Source organism: Perca fluviatilis, chromosome 7 (genome assembly GCF_010015445.1).
Source record: "Perca fluviatilis chromosome 7, GENO_Pfluv_1.0, whole genome shotgun sequence".
Lineage (NCBI taxonomy): Eukaryota > Metazoa > Chordata > Actinopteri > Perciformes > Percidae > Perca > Perca fluviatilis.
This window is the reverse complement of record NC_053118.1, coordinates 22,982,816-23,003,444: the sequence shown is the minus strand read 5'-3', so window position 1 is coordinate 23,003,444 and position 20,629 is coordinate 22,982,816. Positions and strand designations below refer to the sequence as shown.

The window sequence follows — 20,629 nt, the reverse complement described above, 5'->3', positions numbered from 1 at the left end:
GGATCAATTGATGTTGTTGTTTTTTTTAAATGGGATTTGTTGAAAATATGAAAAATATTAAATATTTATAGGTAAATATAGGCCCATAGCCTAAACTTAACACTCAAACTAAATGAATTGTCTTAGCTTTGTATTTAGTAGGCTACCACACAGTTCTTTGCAGGAAACTTCTAAGGAAATACAGACTTGACAAACATGAATGTCAAAATGCTGTTTAAAACTCTACATGAGTTTAAAAATACTGGAAACAGCCTAATATATGTGTTCGTTTTTAACTGTTAAGCATAAACTACCCCAACGTTGCTAAAATTTAAAATTCCTTGAAAAAAAAAAGAAATATTACATGTACAATAATACAAATATTTTCAGGCTACATGTATTCTTTAACCTATATTTGCTCATACAACCAATAAGTAAAGAATCCTCTTCAAAAAAGACCTGAAACCTGAATTTGGATCAACAACAGGAGTGGAGTAGAGATGCTATTTAAGAGTCTGTATTATCCAGTTTCCTCTCATGGGTTAAAAAAGAGGCATTACCAAACCCCAGGTATTCACACAATGGTCATGGGTATTGAGTCATTGTTTGTGAGATCTTGTCACAAATGCTCGACATATTTGTGTGATGATGTAGCCGACAAGACAACAATGGGAACAAATTATTCATTCAGCAGGCACATGATGTCATTCACTGTGGAACATGCTGGAAATTACACTAAACACAAAAAAATAATAATTACACTAAATACAGTGTTTTATTTATTTAAAAGCAGTGCAAAAAAAACACTGACTTTAACTTATTTTTAAAGTAAAAAAGTGCTGTTCATTGCTGTGCAGCACATTTACGAAACAGTTAACGGCATAATTTGTACTCCATAGAGACTTCCAAAAGGCTTGAATGTTTGGGGGATTAAGTGTGGGAGAGACTGTCTAACAGGATATGACTCCCCTCTCTGTAATACACACACACACACACACACACACACACACACACACACACACACACACACACACACACACACACACACACAAACAAGGTCACACAAACACACTTCCTGCAGCTGTGTGTGCTTTACAGGAAGGTAAGGATAAACTATATACCCTAATGAGTGAGTATGCCTAAACTCTATGAATTTTGAATAACACAGAGTAAAAATATATTTTTGAATGGGTAAAATAATAGCCTCCCAGCCTTCTAAAGATGTTTTCTGGTTACACATGGACTAACAACATCTGATGTTGAGATTAATATATATATACTGTATATGTATATATATTTATTTATTTTTTATTAAAGTGTACTTTTACAGTCTATGGTCACTACCAACTTGTGTGAAAATTATTTCCTGCGTTAGGCCCTGCCAGGCATTACAATCCTGTTCCGTTCATGGTTATGATTGCCCGTTCTGTTAATACATCCATGTGATTGACAGGCTAGTAGATGAATAAGGCTCTGACCTAAATCTAAAGACATGCATTTGATTGGTGGAAATCACCCCCTGTAGGATGGTACAGAAGGTGGGACTAACAAGAGCGTAGGCTTTGCCTGAGAGAAATTACTCTGGGAAAAAAATAACAGTAAAACCACAACGTCACCTGACTTGGCCAGTTACTTATCTGCCATTTTGTATCTCCACAGTCGAGTCACTCAGACGAATTGGTCTTCAACGAAGACGGCAGGAAATATGCGAATGTTCACTTAATTTGTACATTTTAACCTTTAATGAAAGTATATTACAGTTTGAGTTTGAATAGATTGACGGTGGTCGCGACGGGCTGGCTGTTCTTCTTGTAATCAGTTGATCATCGTGTTAGATTTCATTTTGTTTACGTTTTGCTTTGGCAGGAGAGCTAACGCTAACGACGTTAGCCGTTAGCCAGCTAGCTTAGCTAGTGAACAACTGTCCAAGCGTTAGCTTACGCTAGTCAGTGGCGAAATGGCCGCCAACACGACACAGGCAACCCCTACAACAAACTGGTAGGTCACACTTTCTAGCTACAGAACATCCTCAACACATGGGGAATTAAATGCATTCAATTTAACTTTAGACTATCACGTCAAAATATTGTATTAAACCTTCGAGATGGCTAGCTTTCATCTTGAGTAAGTGATAATTAGCTCGTCCAAGCTCGTCTCATACGACACTGGAGTTAGCTTCTCATTTGAAGCTCCCGATTCGTTTCTCCGTTGTTTCACCTTAAAAGCTTGTTAGGGATTTTAGATGACGCATTGAAATCACTTTGAGATTTTATGAAAATATTCTATTAGTGAAAATGCTATAAAGGGAGATTTCATGGGTTCTTTTCACATGAGGACCACATTGGACTAGCTAGATAGCTAGGTCTAGATAAAAACACAAATGTTTTATATAGACTTGTCAAATCAGGCATCAGCGTTAAGTTTCCTTCAACTTTACACTTGGCTAGCGCTAACTAACTGCCGAGTCTGAAGCTACGAATCAGAAGCTAACTTCAGCTCAGGGTGATGACAAGTGTTAGCATATAGGCCATTGGTTTTGTTAACGCTAACCTGTTAGCTTAACGTAAGTAACCTAACGCATCCACAGGCTAACGTGGGTAACTTTAGCTGCATAATAATTAATACATAGTCATTTATAGTTCACCGTTTGCACTTTTGCAATGCCCTGCTGTATTACCTTTTAAAATCCTCATAGAACAATTTGTTTACGTGTGTATATGTGTATGTAATGTAACAGTTATGTGTGTATGTATATACAAACTTCTTTTTTTTTTAAATATATATATACAAACTTATATCAGTACATAGTAGTCAGATGTTTATGTTTACCTTGTTCAGTTTTGTTGTCCTTGTTTTTAGCCATATTTCTGTTTCTGTGTATGCACTTTAAGAGAACCAAAAAGCCTGAGTCAGATTCCTTGTGTGTTCACAATAGGCCATTTAAGCTGATTCTGATTCTGCTTGGCTTTAACCAAGATGATTAGCTGGCTGTTAGATGTAAGATAAGTCAACTGCTAAGTAGGTCACAGTGAACCTAGTGTAAACGTTTAAACAAATATAATATATATTTGTTTCATATCCCTTTCATGTTATTAATATATTATCAGTGTTGTGTTACTCAACCTCAATATGTTTAATGTTATAAATGTGCTATTTTAACAAATTAAAGTATTTCAATATTCTAAAACTATCACATTCTTCTGTTGATGGCAGGTCCTTTGGTGGAGCTGGAGATGGCCAGGTTCATGAAAACCCAGAATGGGAGAAAGCAAGACAAGCACTAGCGTCCATTAATAAGAGTCAGAGCTCTGCAAAGACTGCACAAGCTAACCGGACGGCCACAGCAGAGGTCTGTGTGTCTGTGTTTAGGCTTGGCAACCAGGCATCAGCTTTTGGTTGCCAAAATTGCCATATACCACACATTTTAATAATGAAACTGCGAGAATGGCTTGCAATATAAATTCCCATCCCTCTCAAATAAGGGTGCAACGGATAGCAAAGATCACGGTTTTGAGTCACAGATCGGATCAATTTCCGGAGCCGCACAAAAAAGGGGGGGAATTTAAATAGTTATTCAAAATGTAATAACAATAGCTTTTAACAATAATTACTTCTTTCACCAGTAAATTGCAGTTGAATGATGAAAAGGGTATTTTACAATAACTTTGAATGCACCACGGGGTTTACCAAATTTTAGTAAATGCAACCTTTATTCACGTCTGTGTTGTTTTTCCAACAACAGCAGGGACCAGTGCTAGTTTGGGTCTTTTTTAGCTCATAGCTTTAATAAGCGGCAGACAGTTGAATGTCCCGCTGAATCTTTTACAGTGAAATACAGCATTGTAACCATGTTTAATCCATTTACTACTGTAGCTAATGGTAGGCTAACGCTACCTGCTGCCAAGTGTAAGGTGTTGTTAGTGTTTACTAGTGTGACAGGCAGCGATGCTTCTGTTGCCTCTAACTTCTGTTTCGGAGCATCGGAGAGAAGTGCAGACATTAGGCAAGTAGCACCGCAATGAGGCACCGAAATCCGCGTTGCTATTTTGTCCGGTAGATACAAATAAAATATAGACTTCTTTTGAAATAAGATTTCCCAGTTTTTATATATTTAAAAAAACTACATTGGACCCCATTATTCTGCATAACAAAAAAAATACAAATACCTACACATTGCTTCTTTAATTTCTTAGACCTATACTGTAATCATACTGTAAAAGCCATACAGAAGTAATAAGTGCCTAAAATGGCAATGGTTGTTTGGATGTGTAAGATGTGGAAATTCCTGTAAACATGATCTGTGTTGGTTTGTAATTAGGTTCACAAAGACTTTGTTTTGTATGTTCTTGTGGCATTATCGCTTCTGTCCTTGCTAGATGATTTCCTTTCTGTTCTGGATTAAAATAACAATTTATTTTTGTTATTTATTAGCAATTTATGTGTGTCATTTCAGGCTGGTCAGTTTCAGCCAGCAGTGACTGACTCTGCTGCCATTCAGCAGCAGCAGCAGCAACAACAACCGCAGCAGTACTATCCATGGTACCAGCAAACTCAGCAGCATTATCCTGGATACACATACCCCTATAATTACTACTACCCCATGGGTCCAGTAAGTACAGAAAATAATTTTGTTCATATGAATATGTTACCTTAATAACCTTTTAATACAAATAAATCTACTGCATTCAACACGGTTAGCTGCAAGGCTTGTATCTTCTTAAATAACATCTGATGCTGAGAAGGCTAAAAAACGACAACATGGGTTTCTTTACATTTCCAGTATGGAGCTTCATATCCACCAAATCAGTTTGGTGTACCCCCAGGGCCTTACCCAGGAACTCCCACCTCTAATGGACAGGTACATAACCTCTTATGTACCATAGACCCCTTCATTACATCACATGTATAATCACAGACCTAATTGATGAGATGATGATTTGATTGTTTTGTCACTGACCCTTTACATTTTACAAACCTAGAACTAACTTTTCTAGTTTCTTTCTAACTAGTCTTTAATTTTTACGTGACATGACCAGTGACCCTATCAAACCTGTTTAGATGAACTCATTTTGTAATAGTATGACAGTAGTAGTATGAGTGTTGTGTGAAATTAATGTACGGTGTAAGGCATGCCAACTTTATCCCCTGGGCATTTCTGTAGCTTCTAGTCAAAAGTAGGGCTGTCAAACGATAAATGTTTTTTAATTGCTGAATTTCTATAGTTAATCGCATGTTTTATCACGATTAAAATTCTATTTTGCGTTTCAGACCTGTTTTTAAGTACATATTAACAATGGAAAGCAATTCTTACCAGTGTATCTTGATTGGGAATCAAATGAATGAGTGAAAAAGAAAGTGACTTTATGAACTTGATTTTAAGATTTGTATTTGTTTATTATTTATTTACTGTAAACAAAAGAAGAATGTGTGAATCTAGTCACACATTTGAATCTAGAGTCAATATTAGGGTTGGGTATTGTTTGGTTTGGATACCGGTGCTAAAGCGGTACTTTTAAAACGGTACCGGTGCCTGAACCAATACTTTTTAAGAAAGTAAAAAAAAAGAAGGGTACTAAACAACAGTTGGCGAGATTAAACAACAGCTTGTTTATTGCTAAGGCCATATGGTCAAAATTAAATGATTTAATAATAATGTAATAACTATAAAAATAACTTATTTCACTAGTAAATAGCTGTTGAACGACAAAAACAACCACCAGATGGGAAAAGGGCATTTGACAATAACTTTGAATGCACCATGAGGCTGTAGGTTACCAGTTTCATTGAACTGTCAATGCAGATTGTTACATCCCAGTGTTGGAATCCTCTACAGTGAAATACAGACAAACTTTACACCATTTAGCTTTAGCTGTCACCAATGTAACCGTGTTTAATCCAGCTTCTAGCTAGCGGTAGGCTAACGTTAGCTGCTGTTGAGTGTAGTCTTAACAAGCGTCACGTGCAGCGACGTTTCGGTTTCCTGTAACGTCTGTTTCAGAGCATCAGAGAGAAGCGCAGGCATATCATTGGCACCGGAATGAGGCACTGAAATCCGCATTGCTATTCCTGCAGTAGCAGGATGTGTTACGAGGACGTATGGCAAAGGGTCAAAATAGTAGCCTGTTAGGCACGACGCGAAGCCGAGTGAAGTGGAAATAAATTAATAAATGGCGGCATGCATTAATGCGATTTTAAAACAAAAATAAAAAAAATAACGCGTTATGCTCAGCCCTTAACCGCATTGCGATTAAACCATTAATGCTGACAGCCCTAGTAAAAAGTTGTAAAATAATTTTTTTTTCCATCTTTCTTTTCATAGCCTCCTCCAGTGCCTGGAATGGAAGACCAGTCCCCAGGCTACCCCTCTCAACCACAACCCCCTCCCCCTGCTACTCCCCAGCAACCCCAGAGCCCAACCACCTCTGAGAAACCCCCTCCTCCTCCACCCCCATCTATCCCTCCCCCACCCAATTCCCAGTATCCCCCTCCTCCATCACAAAATGCCTACAGTGCCAGTAACTCCATGCAATACCCACACGGTGACCCCAACCAAATGCAAGCTTACAATCATTCCCAGGGAAGGCCTAACTATGGACAGGGCTTCCAGGCTCAGCACACGTATCAGCCCTCTCAGAATACCTCCCAGCAGCCAGGCCAGTATGTACCAGGGCTTGGCAGAGGAGAGGCCAACAAAAACAAAAACCAAAAACAAGGACAGCAACTGTGGCACCGCATGAAACGTAAGATTTGCTCTTTTGTGAGGTAGCTGACATGTAGAACATTTTCTATCCTGCCGGTCTGGGGATCAAACCGGTGACCTCCCCAGCTCGCTTCTTTAACCTTTAGGCCACCACAAAACATTCCTCTTGTTGAAAGAAAATTGTGTTATTTACATAAACAATACATAAGCGATATTAATTTGAATCAAATAAAACATTACTTATGATCAGAAAGTGAGTATATTCATGCACAATAACATAGAGAGGGAATAGGTCATCTTGCCCTGTACATGGCAGAAAATATTCGTAACTAGGATTGTTATTGCATAAGAGAGGCAGAGAGCATATCTGTACCAGGAGCACCCTTGCACAGTAATATAGGAGAAGTAAAGGCAGGCAGGTGTTTCACCTGGCTACAGTTGCATGTTGACCAATCAGAGACATTCCCTCTCATTAGGAGGAGCTTAGTATGAGAGGGGGCCGTGAGGTTTAAAAGATGATGCCAGGACAAATGTGGTTCTACATTCTGAATCCAGATATCCAGATTCTTTATGCTAAAGACCTAAAGTTTTTCTGTGTTCGGTATTTTAGTTAGTTATATAAGGCTGAACGAAAGAAAGAGAAGAAACTCCACAATGACTATTTACATTTCTTCATTATATTCCTTTTTTTGGTTCTCACAGAGGCACCTGGGACAGCTTCGGTGAAGTTCAATATTCATAAGAGGCCCTATCAGGTTCAGTGTTCCTCAATGTCCAATCAGAGTTTCCCTCCAGGCGAGCATCCCTCAGGATTGAATCCAACTCCTTCCTCCCCATCTTCGGCCAGTGCTGCACCCGGAGGTGCTCAGACACGGTGAGACCTGGTCTGTCACTCCAGATAAAAAAAAAAAAAAGAGAGAGAATCAGTGAATAATATGTTGACTTAAAATGCTTTCTCTCCAGACCCCAGGACTGGCCCCAAGCCATGAAGGAATACGTGCAGCGCTGTTTTACAGCCTGTGAGACGGAGGAAGACAAAGATCGTACAGAGAAGGTGCTGAAGGAAGTTCTGCAGGACCGGCTGAAGGATGGCTCTGCTTACACCATTGATTGGACTCATGAGCCATTGCCAGAGTGAGTTTACAAGTGGATTAGTGTTTGCCTGGTGTATATATTAATTGTTATCCAAGATTTGACTTTTTCCAAAAACTTTTCCAAACTACTACACATGAGCTTTGCAGATTTAACAAATATCAATTTACCATATTTTGATGCGGTTTCAGTTGAGTGTAGAGTTGAATTCTGGGATTGTTTTTAAAAAAATTGACTGCTATATTAATTGATGCACTTCTTTGCTCTGAATAGTTGTGGACTCTTGTGACTTGTTGATAGCGTTGCCTGCAAGTTGAACCATTGTGATTTTTTTTTTTTTTGTAGACTAAAGGCCAAGCAGTCTCGTTGGGAATCTCTTGCATCCCAGAGGTCGTCAGATGGCTCAATTAGTCGTGGTGGAAGTGCAGTGGCTGCATCTCCAAGAGGCAGGGGTGGTGCACACCGATTGGGCCACTACAGAAATATATTTTCTCAAAGGAGTCCCTCTTCTAGTTCGTCCCGTTCCTCCTCCCGCTCCCCATCCCCCTCCCATGGCCGAAACAGGGACCGCAGCAACCAAAGGCACAGACGCAGGTAAGGCACTATTTCCCCGCCTTGTCTTTGGTTACTGTAGGCTTCCTGGGTATTTCCCTTTTTTGAAAGTTTAGTGTCTCCTATGCACCCAGTGATTCTGGCTCGCAGTCAGACAGCAGCATCTCCAGTGACCTCCGACCTCAGCTGTCACGACGGAGTCAGAGAGGCGGACGTGGTCGTGGTAATGACAGGGATAGAGGCCGTGGAGGTGGAGAGAGAGGACGAGGACGAGGAGGAAAGGCAAACAGAGGAAGGCGGTAAATAAATACACGTTACAAAAATTTGAACTGATCACTGTTCTTGAGGAAGACTTACTACTTTACTACTGTACGGCACGGGCAATAACCTTTTAACTTAATCTCCCAGAAACATGGACGATTCCAATCCAGCTGTTGGAAAGAAGAGGAAAGGTGGCAACGCTGGTCTCGATTTTCATGACCCCAACAGAGAAGCCAAGAAGCAGAGCAGAGCTGCTCGTTTCCACAAGCAGCTTCGCTCAGAGCCCCTGGTTCTCTCCATCAATTCCCTGGACTTACCTGATGGAACGCAGGAGGGCCTCAGCTGGGAGGACTGCCCCATTGTGGGAACGTGCCAGGACATCACCAAGTCCTATCTGAGGCTCACCTGTGCCCCGGACCCCTCCACTGTGCGCCCTGTGCATGTAAGTTGTGCTCTTCGGTCTGCCTTTTTTAATGTATTCTTACTGCAGGTTTTACAGTCCTGAGATGATGTTTAGCTTTTTGGAGACCTGTCATTCTTCAGTTATTGTCTGAGAAATACTGAAAAAAGTGTTAAGGTTTTCTTAAGTCAGTTTTTCAGAATACTTAATACCATTCAAATGGCATAAAACAAGGGAGAAGAAGGGAGTGACATGAGTTTTTGAGTATAATTATTTCTCATTCTTTTTTTTTTTTTTTTTTAACATGTGTTTTTATTGTTTTAGAAAAGATAGAACGCACAGAATTCAATGCATTAATACAGTGTCAATTATAAAAGACATCTTTCTGTTAACCCCATCCCACCCACAACAAGACCCTTATGCCGAGGAGAAGAGGATAAGGAAAAAAATAAATAATTAAATAAAAAACAAGAGAAGGAAAATAGAAACATGAAAATGAAAATAGAAGTAATAATAATAGTAACAACTAAAAAATAAATAAATAAATAAATAAATAAATTAATTAATTAATAATAATAAAAGTAGAAAATAAATAACTATCACTCATGGTAACAAATAGTGTGATCATTATGCTCTACAATTCTTAGCCTTTACTAAGAGGGAAGTGCAGTAAGTCCTTCAAAGTAAGCCAGTAAAGGGCCCCAATTCTTGTAAAAGTTTTTGGTTGATCCTTTAAGAAAGTACTTGATTTTTTCATTTTTAAAAACATCATAACATCAGAAAGCCAAGTGGCAGCTTTGGGGCGGTATAGACGAATTTCCAGTCCATAAGTATTCTACCAGCGCGCTAATAAGGTTGCAAAAGCAACACCCCCGCCATACTGTTGGACATTACAAAATCACCCTCATGTACCCCAAACACGGCCATTGAAGGACTAGGTTGTAGAGCTAATTCAAAGGCTTCGTTAAGACTTTAAATATTGATGCCCAGAACTCTCTCAACATGGAACATGACCAGAACATGTGAAGTAAATCTGCCCTGTCCATTCTACATCTATCACAGATGGCATTCGGTGTTCAGAGTATATCTTGGCCAGCTTAACCTTACTGTAGTGCATACGGTGTAGAACTTTAAACTGAATCAAATTCAAACGTGCACAAGAAGAGGTCCCATTCACCCAGCCTAGAGCCCTGTCCCATACATCCTCCGATATATTTGTCCCCAACTCTTCTTCCCATTTTGTTCTGATATGATCCATGGATACATTGTAGAGTGACATAATAGAGTTGTATAGGTTAGAAATTTGGCCTCTTGAGGTCAGAGGGGTCTGCAGTATATCCTCCAGGTCAGAGTGCACAGGTAATCGAGGAAATGATGAAATATGTGTTTGAATGAAATGGCGAACCTGAAGATATCTGAAAAAACTGGACTTACTAATGTTGAATTTACTGACCAGGTCAGCAAAACTGAGAAAGACGTTATTTATAAAAAATCTTTAAACACAGAAAGGCCCATACTGTCCCGTTAATCAAAGTATCATCCATTTTAGCAGCCGGAAAAAGATGATTATTACAGATAGGACTGAGTATGGACAGATCAGAGAGATGAAACGTTTGCCTAAATTGTATCCAAATCCTAAGTGTTGAACTTACTACTGGGCTGGAGGAGAAGCGTGATGGGGAGAGGGGAAGTTTTGACGTAATCAGTGCAGCAAGAGACGCCGGTTTACAAAAATTGGCCTCTGCACTACACCAACCTGCTTCAGGAGATTGAAACCAGTAAACAATTTTTTGCAAATTTGCAGCCCAGTAATAAATCATTAAATTTGGGAGGGCAAGCCCACCCCTCTGCCTTGGTCTTTCAAGGAATTTTTTACACAGCCTTGAAGTTTTACCTCCCCACAAAAAATGTGAGAGTAACTTATCTGTTGCGCGAAAGAAAGATTTTGGAAGGAAAACTGGAAGACTTTGAAATAAATATAAAAATCGAGGCAGCACATTCATTTTAACACAGTTAACTCTTCGGGCTAAAGATAAATAAATGGTGCTCCATCGTTGGAGGTCAGATTTTAGTTTCTCAAGTATTGGAGTGAAGTTCGCATCAAACAAACCAGAAAAGAGGGGTGACATGAATTCCCAAATATTTAAACCCTGACTGTGATATACAAAAGGGTAATTCCGATTCTCGTATTTGGCGCTACTTCATTAATAGCGAAACATGTGCTTTTTGAATAATTGATTTTATACCCTGAAAAGCTACCAAAGTCTCCAAGAATCTTCAAAATTACAGGTGTAGATGACAACGGGTCCGTTATATAAATTAGAAGATCATCAGCATACAAAGAAATGTTATATACCGTTCCCATCCTGCTAATACCATGTATGGACTGTGTGGTTCTAAGCTTTATTGACAGGGGTTCTATCGCTAGAACAAACAGCAATGGGCTGAGAGGGCAACCCTGACGCGTTCCCCTGGATAAAGAAAAATATTGCGAACATAATTTATTAGTGACTACTGCAGCCTTAGGAGAAGAATACAATAGTCGAACCCAGGAAACAAATTTTGGACCAAACCCAAATCTACCCAGCACGGAAAAGAGATAGCCCCATTCGACCCTGTCGAAAGCTTTCTCCGCATCAAGGGACACCACCACTTCTGGTGCGACCCCAGACGCTGGAGAATGCACTACATTCAAAAGTCTGCGGATATTGACGAATGAATGACGCCCCCTCATAAAACCTGTCTGATCAGCTGAAATTATATCTGATATGACAGAGTTTATTCTAGTGGCCAAAACTTTTGAGATGATCTTAACATCTGCATTCAACAAAGATATTGGCCTGTAAGAGCTGCAGTCCATCGCATCTTTGCCTGGCTTCAGTAAAACTGTGATAAGAGCCTCTGTGAGGCTCCGTGGGAGGGAAGACTGTTCAAGGGAGTGGTTAAACATGTTAAGAAGTAGAGGTGTCAGCTGTGAAGAAAACTTTTTGAAAAACTCAATTGGGTAGCCGTCTGGCCCTGGGGCCTTTCCGCTCTGCATATCTCTAATTGAGTTCTCTACTTCCTGTTTATCTAGAGGTCTTTCCAGGCTTTCACTTTGGTCTTGTGCAATTGATGGAATATCCAAGTTATCTAAAAATTCTGTCATATGAGAAGTATCATGCGGAAATTCCGAAGAGTACAAGTCCGAGTAATATTTTTCGAAAGTGCAGTTGATTTCCTGGGGGTCTATTGTCACCTCCTGAGGTCCTTTCCTAATAATAGGTATAAGTCTGGATGCAGATTTACCCTTCAGCTGATGGGCGAGAAGACGCCCTGCCTTCTCCCCATGTTCGTAGAAAAATGAGCGCGACCGCAAAAGATTTCGTTCAGTCTTATCTGTGGACAATAAATCATATTGCGCTTTAAGGCTCAGTTTTTCTTTGCATAGCTCGGGCGTTGGGGTCCTTGAGTACTTATGATCAATTTTCAAAATGGAGTCAATTAGTTTTTCCTGTGTTTGCCTTCTTTCCTTATTGCGTGCTGCAGAAAATGATATTATCTGTCCCCTCAGTACAACTTTGAATGTTTCCCACAATATGGATGGTGATATAGAGTCCGTCTGATTAAATAGAAGGAAATCATCTATTGCTTTTGATACGTACTGACAAAAGTTCGTATCCGAAAGTAATGCCGTGTTCAGCCTCCAAGAAGACCTTGCGGGATATTTAAGTGCAACGTTAATGTCGAGGATGAGGGGTGCGTGATCAGACTCTACAATAGCTGAATACTCCACAGATTTTATGGAGGGGAGAAGATGTTTATCAATGAAAAAGTAATCTATTCTAGAGTAGGACTGGTGCACATGTGAAAAACAAGAAAATTCTCTTTTATTTGGGTATAGAAATCTCCATGGGTCTATACAACCTATATGGGACATGAGGCCAGAGAGCGTCCTAGACATCTTTGATGTGAGTGTAGTTTTAGGATTTGAACGGTCCAAAGCTGTATCAATCACACAATTCATATCACCCCCAAATATTAAATAAATTAAATTTTTTTTTTAAAAAGATCAGCATCATCCCATTTGGGGCATAGATGTCAAACTAAGACCACAGGGCTGAAATAGACTACCCGATACTATAATATAACGCCCTTGAGGATCTGAAAGTATTTCTGAGGGAGTAAATAATACCTTTTTATGAATTAGTATTGATGTTCCCCTAGCTCTGCTGCTGAAGTTTGAATGATACACCTGTCCTACCCATGCTTTCCTAAGCAAAATATGGTCTTGAACACGAAGGTGTGTTTCCTGTAAAAATGCAATTTCGGTGTGCAGTCTTTTCAAATGCGAAAATATCCGGGCCCTTTTCACCGGTCCGTTCATGCCTCTAACATTCCAGCTAGTAAAACGTACTGCAGACCCCCCTGACATATTTCTACTTTCTGTGCCCATTGCCTAAAAGCCGTTTATCCAACGATATGGGTGGTGAAGCACATGATAAACCATTGTAAGAAGCCGTGAGACCGAAAAAGAGAGTGAAGAACGGAGAGAGAGAAAAAAAATAAAAAATAAAAATAAATAAAAAAATATATATATATAAAATAAAAAATAAAATAAAAAATAAAAACACATAGCCCGGCAACCCATCCCTGTTATAAAACAAATGAAGAAATCTAGGTTCATCCTCTGAACTATGACGAACCGCAGCATTAATGTGGTTAGACTTCCAATAGTCCTTCTTACTATCCCTATGTTAGGCTATTCCCAATCCTAACGCAAGCAAGTCAACGCCCACGTTAAACGTGATGACTCGAATAGTGTAGTGAACTAAACAGACTACAATTTACAACAACGACTAGGCTAATTGAGCCCGGCATAAGGCCACATACAACATACCATATAAATGTGAACTTATAACTCTGCAACAAGGGCCTGCGTGCATCCGAAAGGAAAATGTTGGTTAAAGGTAAAGTGTACCAGCAGTCACATAACCCACAACAGGTAGAAGCAAAAGTCCTTCAAAGATATTGTAATTTCACCTGCAGTGACCTGGTTGCGTGAAGACATTATGACCACAGTTCAGGATAATCATCTGAAATAGTAGCCTAGGCTACTCACGCGTAGCAACACAGCGGTCATAAAACTCCTGGGCCTCCTCCGGCGAGGAGAAGATGAACGTTTGGTCATCAAAATGAACTCGAAGGCGTGCCGGATACAGTAAGCTGAACCGTACGTTCTTCTCATACAGCCGCTGTTTTACGTCCTTAAACGCAGCGCGTTTCTTCGCCAGACCCACCGACAAGTCCGGGTAGATCCTAAGTTTGGATCCCTTAAACTTCACATCATGCGTCCGGCCCCACCGCAATACCTTTTCCTTCTCCTGGAACCGGTGGAAGCAGATCACCAAGGGACGGGGGGGTCGACCCTCCTGAGGCTTCTGGCCGGAGAGCGATGTGCCCGCTCCAGGTCGGGGGGTTTTTGAAAGACGCCTTCACCCATCACTTCCATAAGCATTTCAGACACAAATTTTACAGTAGACTGGCCTTTCTCGCTGCCTTCTGGAACGTTCAATATCCTGAGGTTAGCTCTTCGAGAGCGATTTTCCATGTCCTCTACCCGGTCAAGTAGAGTGGCGGTTTGCTCTTCCAACTGTTTGATCTTTCTCTCAGCCTTGTGTAGCGCAGCAAAATTGTCTCCAGCCAGAGATTCGGTTGTGCTTAAACGCACCTGGAAACTGGTAACAGTTTCTGTAAGAGTATTCACGGAGGATTGTAGCGAAGCAACAGATTCCTGAATAAGAGCAGAGATGTCCTCTCTGAGTGAAGAACGTTGTTTATCCAGCTCGACTACAAGTTGGCTCATGGAAATCCCGTCGGTGCTTGAAGTCGTTTCAGAGCTAGCCGCAGCCATGCTAGCGACTCTGCTAGCCACGCTAGTACGGGTTGTTGGTTGAGTTGTTGGCGGCTTGTTCTTGCTCATATCGCAAGTGGTGTGCCTCTTCCCGACGTGTTAATGACTTTTGTAACACGAGTCTTATACTAGTGTCAGAGTGCCTTAAGTAGCGTTTTTAAAGGTCAATATTTGAAAGTTAAGCAGGGAGCTCTCCTAACTCACGTCCTATCTCCGCATGACCCAAACCGGAAGCCCAATTATTTCTCATTCTACATCACAGAAGATCAAGATCCAGACTTTGATCTGTTTCTGAACTTGTTTTTACTCAGGTCCTGAGAAAATCTCTGCAGGCTGTAAAAATCCACTGGAAAACCCACCACGACTACACCTATGCCTGTGAACAGATGAAGTCCATACGACAGGACCTCACGGTTGGTTATCTTCATAAGTCTTTCATTTGTCCCTCTGTCTTTGTGTTTTTTTACAATGTTGATCTGTCTGGGTTTGTATTGTCTTCTTTGTTTCCTAAATGTGTTTATTCCCCCTCATTATCCAGGTCCAAGGAGTTCGTACTGACTTCACAGTGGAAGTGTACGAGTGTCATGCACGCATTGCTCTGGAAAAGGTAAGTCTGTTTTTCTTTTTAAGTGTTGCAGTAGTTAAAAGTCATAGCAGTGTATTTTTTTTGAATACTAGCTGAACGTTTATTGTCTTCAGGGAGACCATGAAGAGTTCAACCAGTGTCAGACCCAGCTGAAGGCCCTGTATAAGGACAATCCCTCAGAGAACATCGGAGAGTTTACAGCATATAGATTGCTGTATTACATCTTCACTAAAAACTCTGGAGGTATGCTCACATTGTTTTCTTTTCAGTCACTATCGCACATCACATACTCACCCTTTCCCTTCATATTTTAACTTTGGCCATTCATTTTCTCCAGATCTGACCACTGAGTTGGTGTACTTGACCCCGGCTCTGCGGGCAGATGTGTGTGTGGCTCATGCTCTCGCACTCCGTGCCGCCTGGGCGTTAGGAAACTATCGCCGTTTCTTTAAGCTGTACAAGGAAGCCCCGCGCATGGCTTCATACCTCATTGACAAGTTTGTAGAGAGGGAAAGAAAGGTTGCACTTCGGGCCATAGCCAAAACGTAAGTCAAATTTAAATAACTATATATTTGCACATTTTAGGTCGTCATTTTAGGGTCCTCATAACTTATGAGATCCCCATTTCTCTGTTTCCTCTTTCCTCAGGTTCAGGCCTGACTTGCCGGTGCAGTATGTGCAGTCCAATCTGGGCTTCTCTTGTTTAGACTCATGTATGGCGTTTCTTACTGGGCTAGGTGTCACCTTCTACCCCTGTGACCCCCAAAAAATAGACTGCAAAACCAGCACAGCTGCTTTGGCTGCCTCCTGAGTGGGTGGGGGGTAGCACCATGAAGGGAGGCACTAAGGGACCATCATGGATCCTAACATATACAATGCACTGCACTTCAGACACCTCGGCCTGTTCAGATAGAGTAGTTAGCAAACTAACAGCTTATAGAAGACCCATATAGAAAGATACATGCTAGAATACTCTGCTGCGAGATTCAAATTTCAGATGTAATTTCTGACATTCAGATAACAAGTGTTTTAAACACGATTCTGCACACACTGTTGCACAAATATTGTAGGTAAGCCTAATGCCCAAGTTATCTCACTGCATTTATAATCCCAGAAAAGTGAGTGAAGAGTCTAGATTTGGGAATAACATGGGATCTCAGCATTTAGAGGCCAAGAAGTCACAGAACCAGATCAGGGAGGCACCCTCATGGTTCCTGTTCCGTAAGCGCCATCAGATGTCAAAGCTAACAGTGTTCTGTTATGTTTTTTCCTTCCTCAAGTCAACAGCTCCAAGACCTGAAGATTCAAGCCTTGTCAACCAAAAGGGAAATACAGACAGCTGTTCTTCAAGTCATTCATCCAGCTCTCTCCTGTTTGAAGATTCAGGTCAAGTTTACATATTCCTCGTAGAGACTGTGAAACGACACGGTGAGAAGATGCCGCCAGTTTGTCTGAAAGAAGAAAAGGTGGTGGTTTGTATGTCCTGTCCTGCGCCTGTTTTCCTCAAGGTATCCACAGTTGGCTGTGCATCCCGGTCCTTGTCCCCAGTTGTACGGCCTGTGAGAGCAATGGACTGAAGTCTTAAGTCTTGTTCCGGATTGAATTAAGTTGTATTAATTCACTGGTCACGGTCATGAAAAGGTTGGCCAGCTTTGGGGAAGAAGTCTCAACCTAATGAGCATTGACTTTGTGTATGATAAAGAATACAGTCAAGTGTTCTTCATCGAGGTGATCTCCTCACTCCTCCGCACCCTCGAAGCTGAGCTCCGTCTCCAGAATCACCGCAGCCAGAAGCAGAGAAGAGAGGGAATCTGCTTCCATCATCCTTATTTAGAAGTTCTGCCAGCACCTGGAATCCAGTAGACCTGCAAAGTGATGAAGCCCATCTTTCATCCGTGTTGGCTGTCTTAACATCACCAGCTGTTGATTAGAAGAAACGGGGGCAGCTCAGCTGCCATCCTTAAATGCAGCTGAAGGTGAATCCCGCGTGGTGGAGCGTCAGCAGGAAACCTGCTGCTGCTTCTAGAAGGAATAACGACGAGTGGTTTGTATGCTACATCTTGCTCTGGTGTTTGCAAGGCTGGTAAGCGAAAGGGACTTCTCTGGATGGAGGTAGATGACGACACAACAGATGTTGCCTCACATTTCTTCTGTTGAATGTTTTGTGTTGTGTTTTTTGGACAGCAGTATCTGCCTTTATCTTGACAAAAGGAGAAGGTATTATGGAGCTGCAAGCAGATTTTTATGATATTGGACAGGTCAATAAAGTATCGTAACAAATTTCACAATATCCTAAAATGCCTAGAATAGTGACCGGAAGATCCCAGAAATGTACTGCACATGTACTTGTGCTGTCTGAATGTCATATGGTAAAGTATTTAATCAAAGTGATGTAGACAGTAATTTAATAAAAAAAGGGAGATGGAAGTTGAGTGAAGACTAGTGCTTTTATGTCAATTTATTCAGCAGGTATGTAGGAATTTTCGAAAATAACCTGAAGTGAAAAACGAGTTTTTCTAAGTGGCAGCAGAGTTGTAGTGAAGTTAGTTCTTTGTGATGGGATTTTGGCACATTTGTCTTCAGGAGGTTTGTGCTTTTCAGGACCTAGAATAATGGTGGTTCACACTATTTTTAGGTGATAATTGGGGGAAAAAAATGTATAACAATACTTAAAATTGTAGTCAATAGAAGGCTCGAAAATGTCAGGAAACGTACCCCTTAACCAACACAACCTCTCACACTGACTTAATTTGGTACTGCTTTCCACCATATCCTATAATTTGGGTCCTTTATAGAATGCTAAAATTGAAAACATTGTTCTTCATAATTTGAGATTTTTATTTGAACAGTATTAATTACCATTGTAGAAATATTAAGCCCGAGGTATTTAAGTGTAACTGACCAGAAGATAAGTGGATGCAGGCTGACTGTACAATCTACATGTGTTTGTCTACAGAGTATATTTTTGTAAATATTGTATGATATTGCCAGGATTTCTTTTCAATTAGTGCATAGTGTAGGTTTTATTGTTTACACACAGGGTAAGTGTGATTTTTATTTTATTTTTATTTTATTGTTTTGTGGTGGGGGGGGGGTTTGAAACTTAGATCATTTATGTGAATATGTAAACTTAAATACGAACCATTATGGATTGGGTTGTGTGCTATGTCTTCATTAGAGTGGATGTAGTGGTGGAGTTGATGATTGCTAGTTTCTCTCAGTACAGTCTGAAAACATTGGCACAGGCTCTTAAACCAGATTGTGGTAAGATATGCTCAATTTTCAGTTATGACGAATATTAAAATGGTCCCGTCTTCAGGCAAAAAACACATTGCCACATCCGTGTTGCTTGCCTGTTTTGTGGCAGTTTAGTGTTAGCAGATTGTCCCATGCAAAGCTGATCTAGCCAAACATGTAATGTTAACGCCTTCCACAAAGGGACAAATTTCCATTAGATTGACCAAATGCTCTTGTGAACCTGGATCTATGTTTGTCAAACTGTTCATTGTTGACCATTTTAATTCAAACATTTTGTGATGACAATGATCTCAACATGTTTTCTTCTTTCCCCTTCATTTACCTGATCCCCTGTCCTCTTTGCTACACCCCCCACCCCCCTCCTCACTCCCTAAACATTTTCTCTCACACACCACCAGACGTCTCATTCTTCAGCTCGTAGCACTGCTGCATTGCAGGAGCACATGGAGTGATGATATAAGTGGGCGAACCACTTACAGACGCCAGCCGGAGAGAGTGAATTGTGAGCAATCAGAGTCTTGGTTTGGCCCACTCGAGTTGAAGCCTCACAGCTGATGAAACACATGGGAGCCTCACATAATGAAATATGGAAAATGTTGCTGCTAATATGATTTGCTGCTAACCAAATGTTTTTCTGTGCAACATGTGCTGTTTAGTTTAAAAAAAAAAAAAAAAAAGTTTGAAGATTGACAAAGTCACCATGTACTGCTGTTTTCTGTTTGTCCAGATGCATTTATACATTTTTTTTTTTTATATATATATATAATTCACCTAAAGTTTGCTGGTAAAATTTGTCGTCCGTTAGTATTTTTTTTTTCTTCTTCTTTTCGCAATATTAATATATTAATAGTTGAGAATAGATAGCTTAGTGGACAGATATGCTTGAGTCAGTTAGAGTTGCAGTATAGAGCCAAGTTTTAAGAGTTTAATCGCTCATCTAAAACAATGTGTCTGGACATACAGAACATGTTATCCTCAAAATTCCCCTACAGATATATATTTTAATTTTCCTTAGTATACAGTCTTTAGGCAAAGTTTCTCATTTGATAAGTGCTGGTGTGTGCTCCCATGCTAAGAAATGACCTTTTGGTTTCTCATGTGACTGATGGTTGTTTGTTGCCTTTGGTTGGTGTAAATGTAAGATTTTCTTCTTATTTTTTTCTTTCTTTTTTTACACATGGTTAAAGTGTGTAAATCTGATGTCTCAGGTTTTCAGCATTAACAGCCCAGGATGTGTACTTTTTTGTTTTTTAGTCAAAAAATTCACCCCCCGACAACTAACAATACACATTTTCATTTTGGATGTTTTGTTCCTCCTCTCTGATGCCGAGTCATGTTTTCAGTAGTTTTTTGCTCCCATGTGACTGTATATCTCCCATTAGTCTTTGTAACTCCTGCCTTGATGTTTACTGGAAGAACTCCCCATGTCCCTCACCTCTGCTGTGTTCATTTCCTGCCATTTACTTTGAATTAGTCTTTTCTCTGTCTTTCCTCTCACTTTCTCTTATTTCCTCTCCCTGCATGCTCTGCTCTCCTGCTCTCTCCTCCAAATCTCTAACCAGTATTTGTTCTCTCCTCATTCTTATCTTTTCCTTTTCTGTTGAGTATGTTTGTGATCGTTTCCCGTTTGCAATTAGTCACTCTCACTAGTAAGTATTGTATTGCGTCTGCAATGCTTTAATAGTTTGTTGCAGCTCACCAACAACTGAAGCTGAAGTTTAATCTGCAATGCCTCCTTCCTATCTACAGATCTGACATGATAAACTGCCATTTTGTAAATATTGTGTATATTTGTTTTTGAACAAATTAATAAACTTCAAGTATAAAGAACATCCAGTGTTATCTGTTTTAAATCGTTTAATGCATACTGGCAGAATTGAGTCATAGATTTAGATAAATGGATAAAAC

At 40.3% G+C, this 20,629-nt stretch overlaps 1 protein-coding gene across 1 annotated transcript; it reads left to right on the top strand.

Moving 5' to 3' along the window:
- Nucleotides 1–1,617: 1,617 nt before the first annotated feature.
- leng8 (leukocyte receptor cluster (LRC) member 8) lies at nucleotides 1,618–20,553 on the top strand. Its single transcript, XM_039805302.1, has 15 exons — nucleotides 1,618–1,977; nucleotides 3,193–3,328; nucleotides 4,433–4,588; nucleotides 4,760–4,837; nucleotides 6,299–6,719; nucleotides 7,382–7,553; nucleotides 7,643–7,813; nucleotides 8,117–8,365; nucleotides 8,458–8,622; nucleotides 8,732–9,026; nucleotides 15,189–15,290; nucleotides 15,416–15,484; nucleotides 15,577–15,706; nucleotides 15,801–16,008; nucleotides 16,112–20,553. Exons 1-15 carry the CDS (start codon nucleotides 1,937–1,939, stop codon nucleotides 16,272–16,274), a joined length of 2,556 nt encoding a protein of 851 aa, XP_039661236.1. The 5' UTR covers nucleotides 1,618–1,936; the 3' UTR covers nucleotides 16,275–20,553.
- Nucleotides 20,554–20,629: the final 76 nt, after the last annotated feature.

What these genes read in the sequence shown, in the direction of transcription:
- leng8 (XM_039805302.1), top strand. Translation starts at nt 1,937, where the DNA reads ATGGCCGCCAACACGACACAGGCAACCCCTACAACAAACTG. An exon ending in CTCCCACCTCTAATGGACAG is followed by an intron (nt 4,838 to 6,298) that starts GTACATAACCTC and finishes TTCTTTTCATAG; the next exon opens with CCTCCTCCAGTGCCTGGAAT. An exon ending in CTTCACTAAAAACTCTGGAG is followed by an intron (nt 15,707 to 15,800) that starts GTATGCTCACAT and finishes CATTTTCTCCAG; the next exon opens with ATCTGACCACTGAGTTGGTG.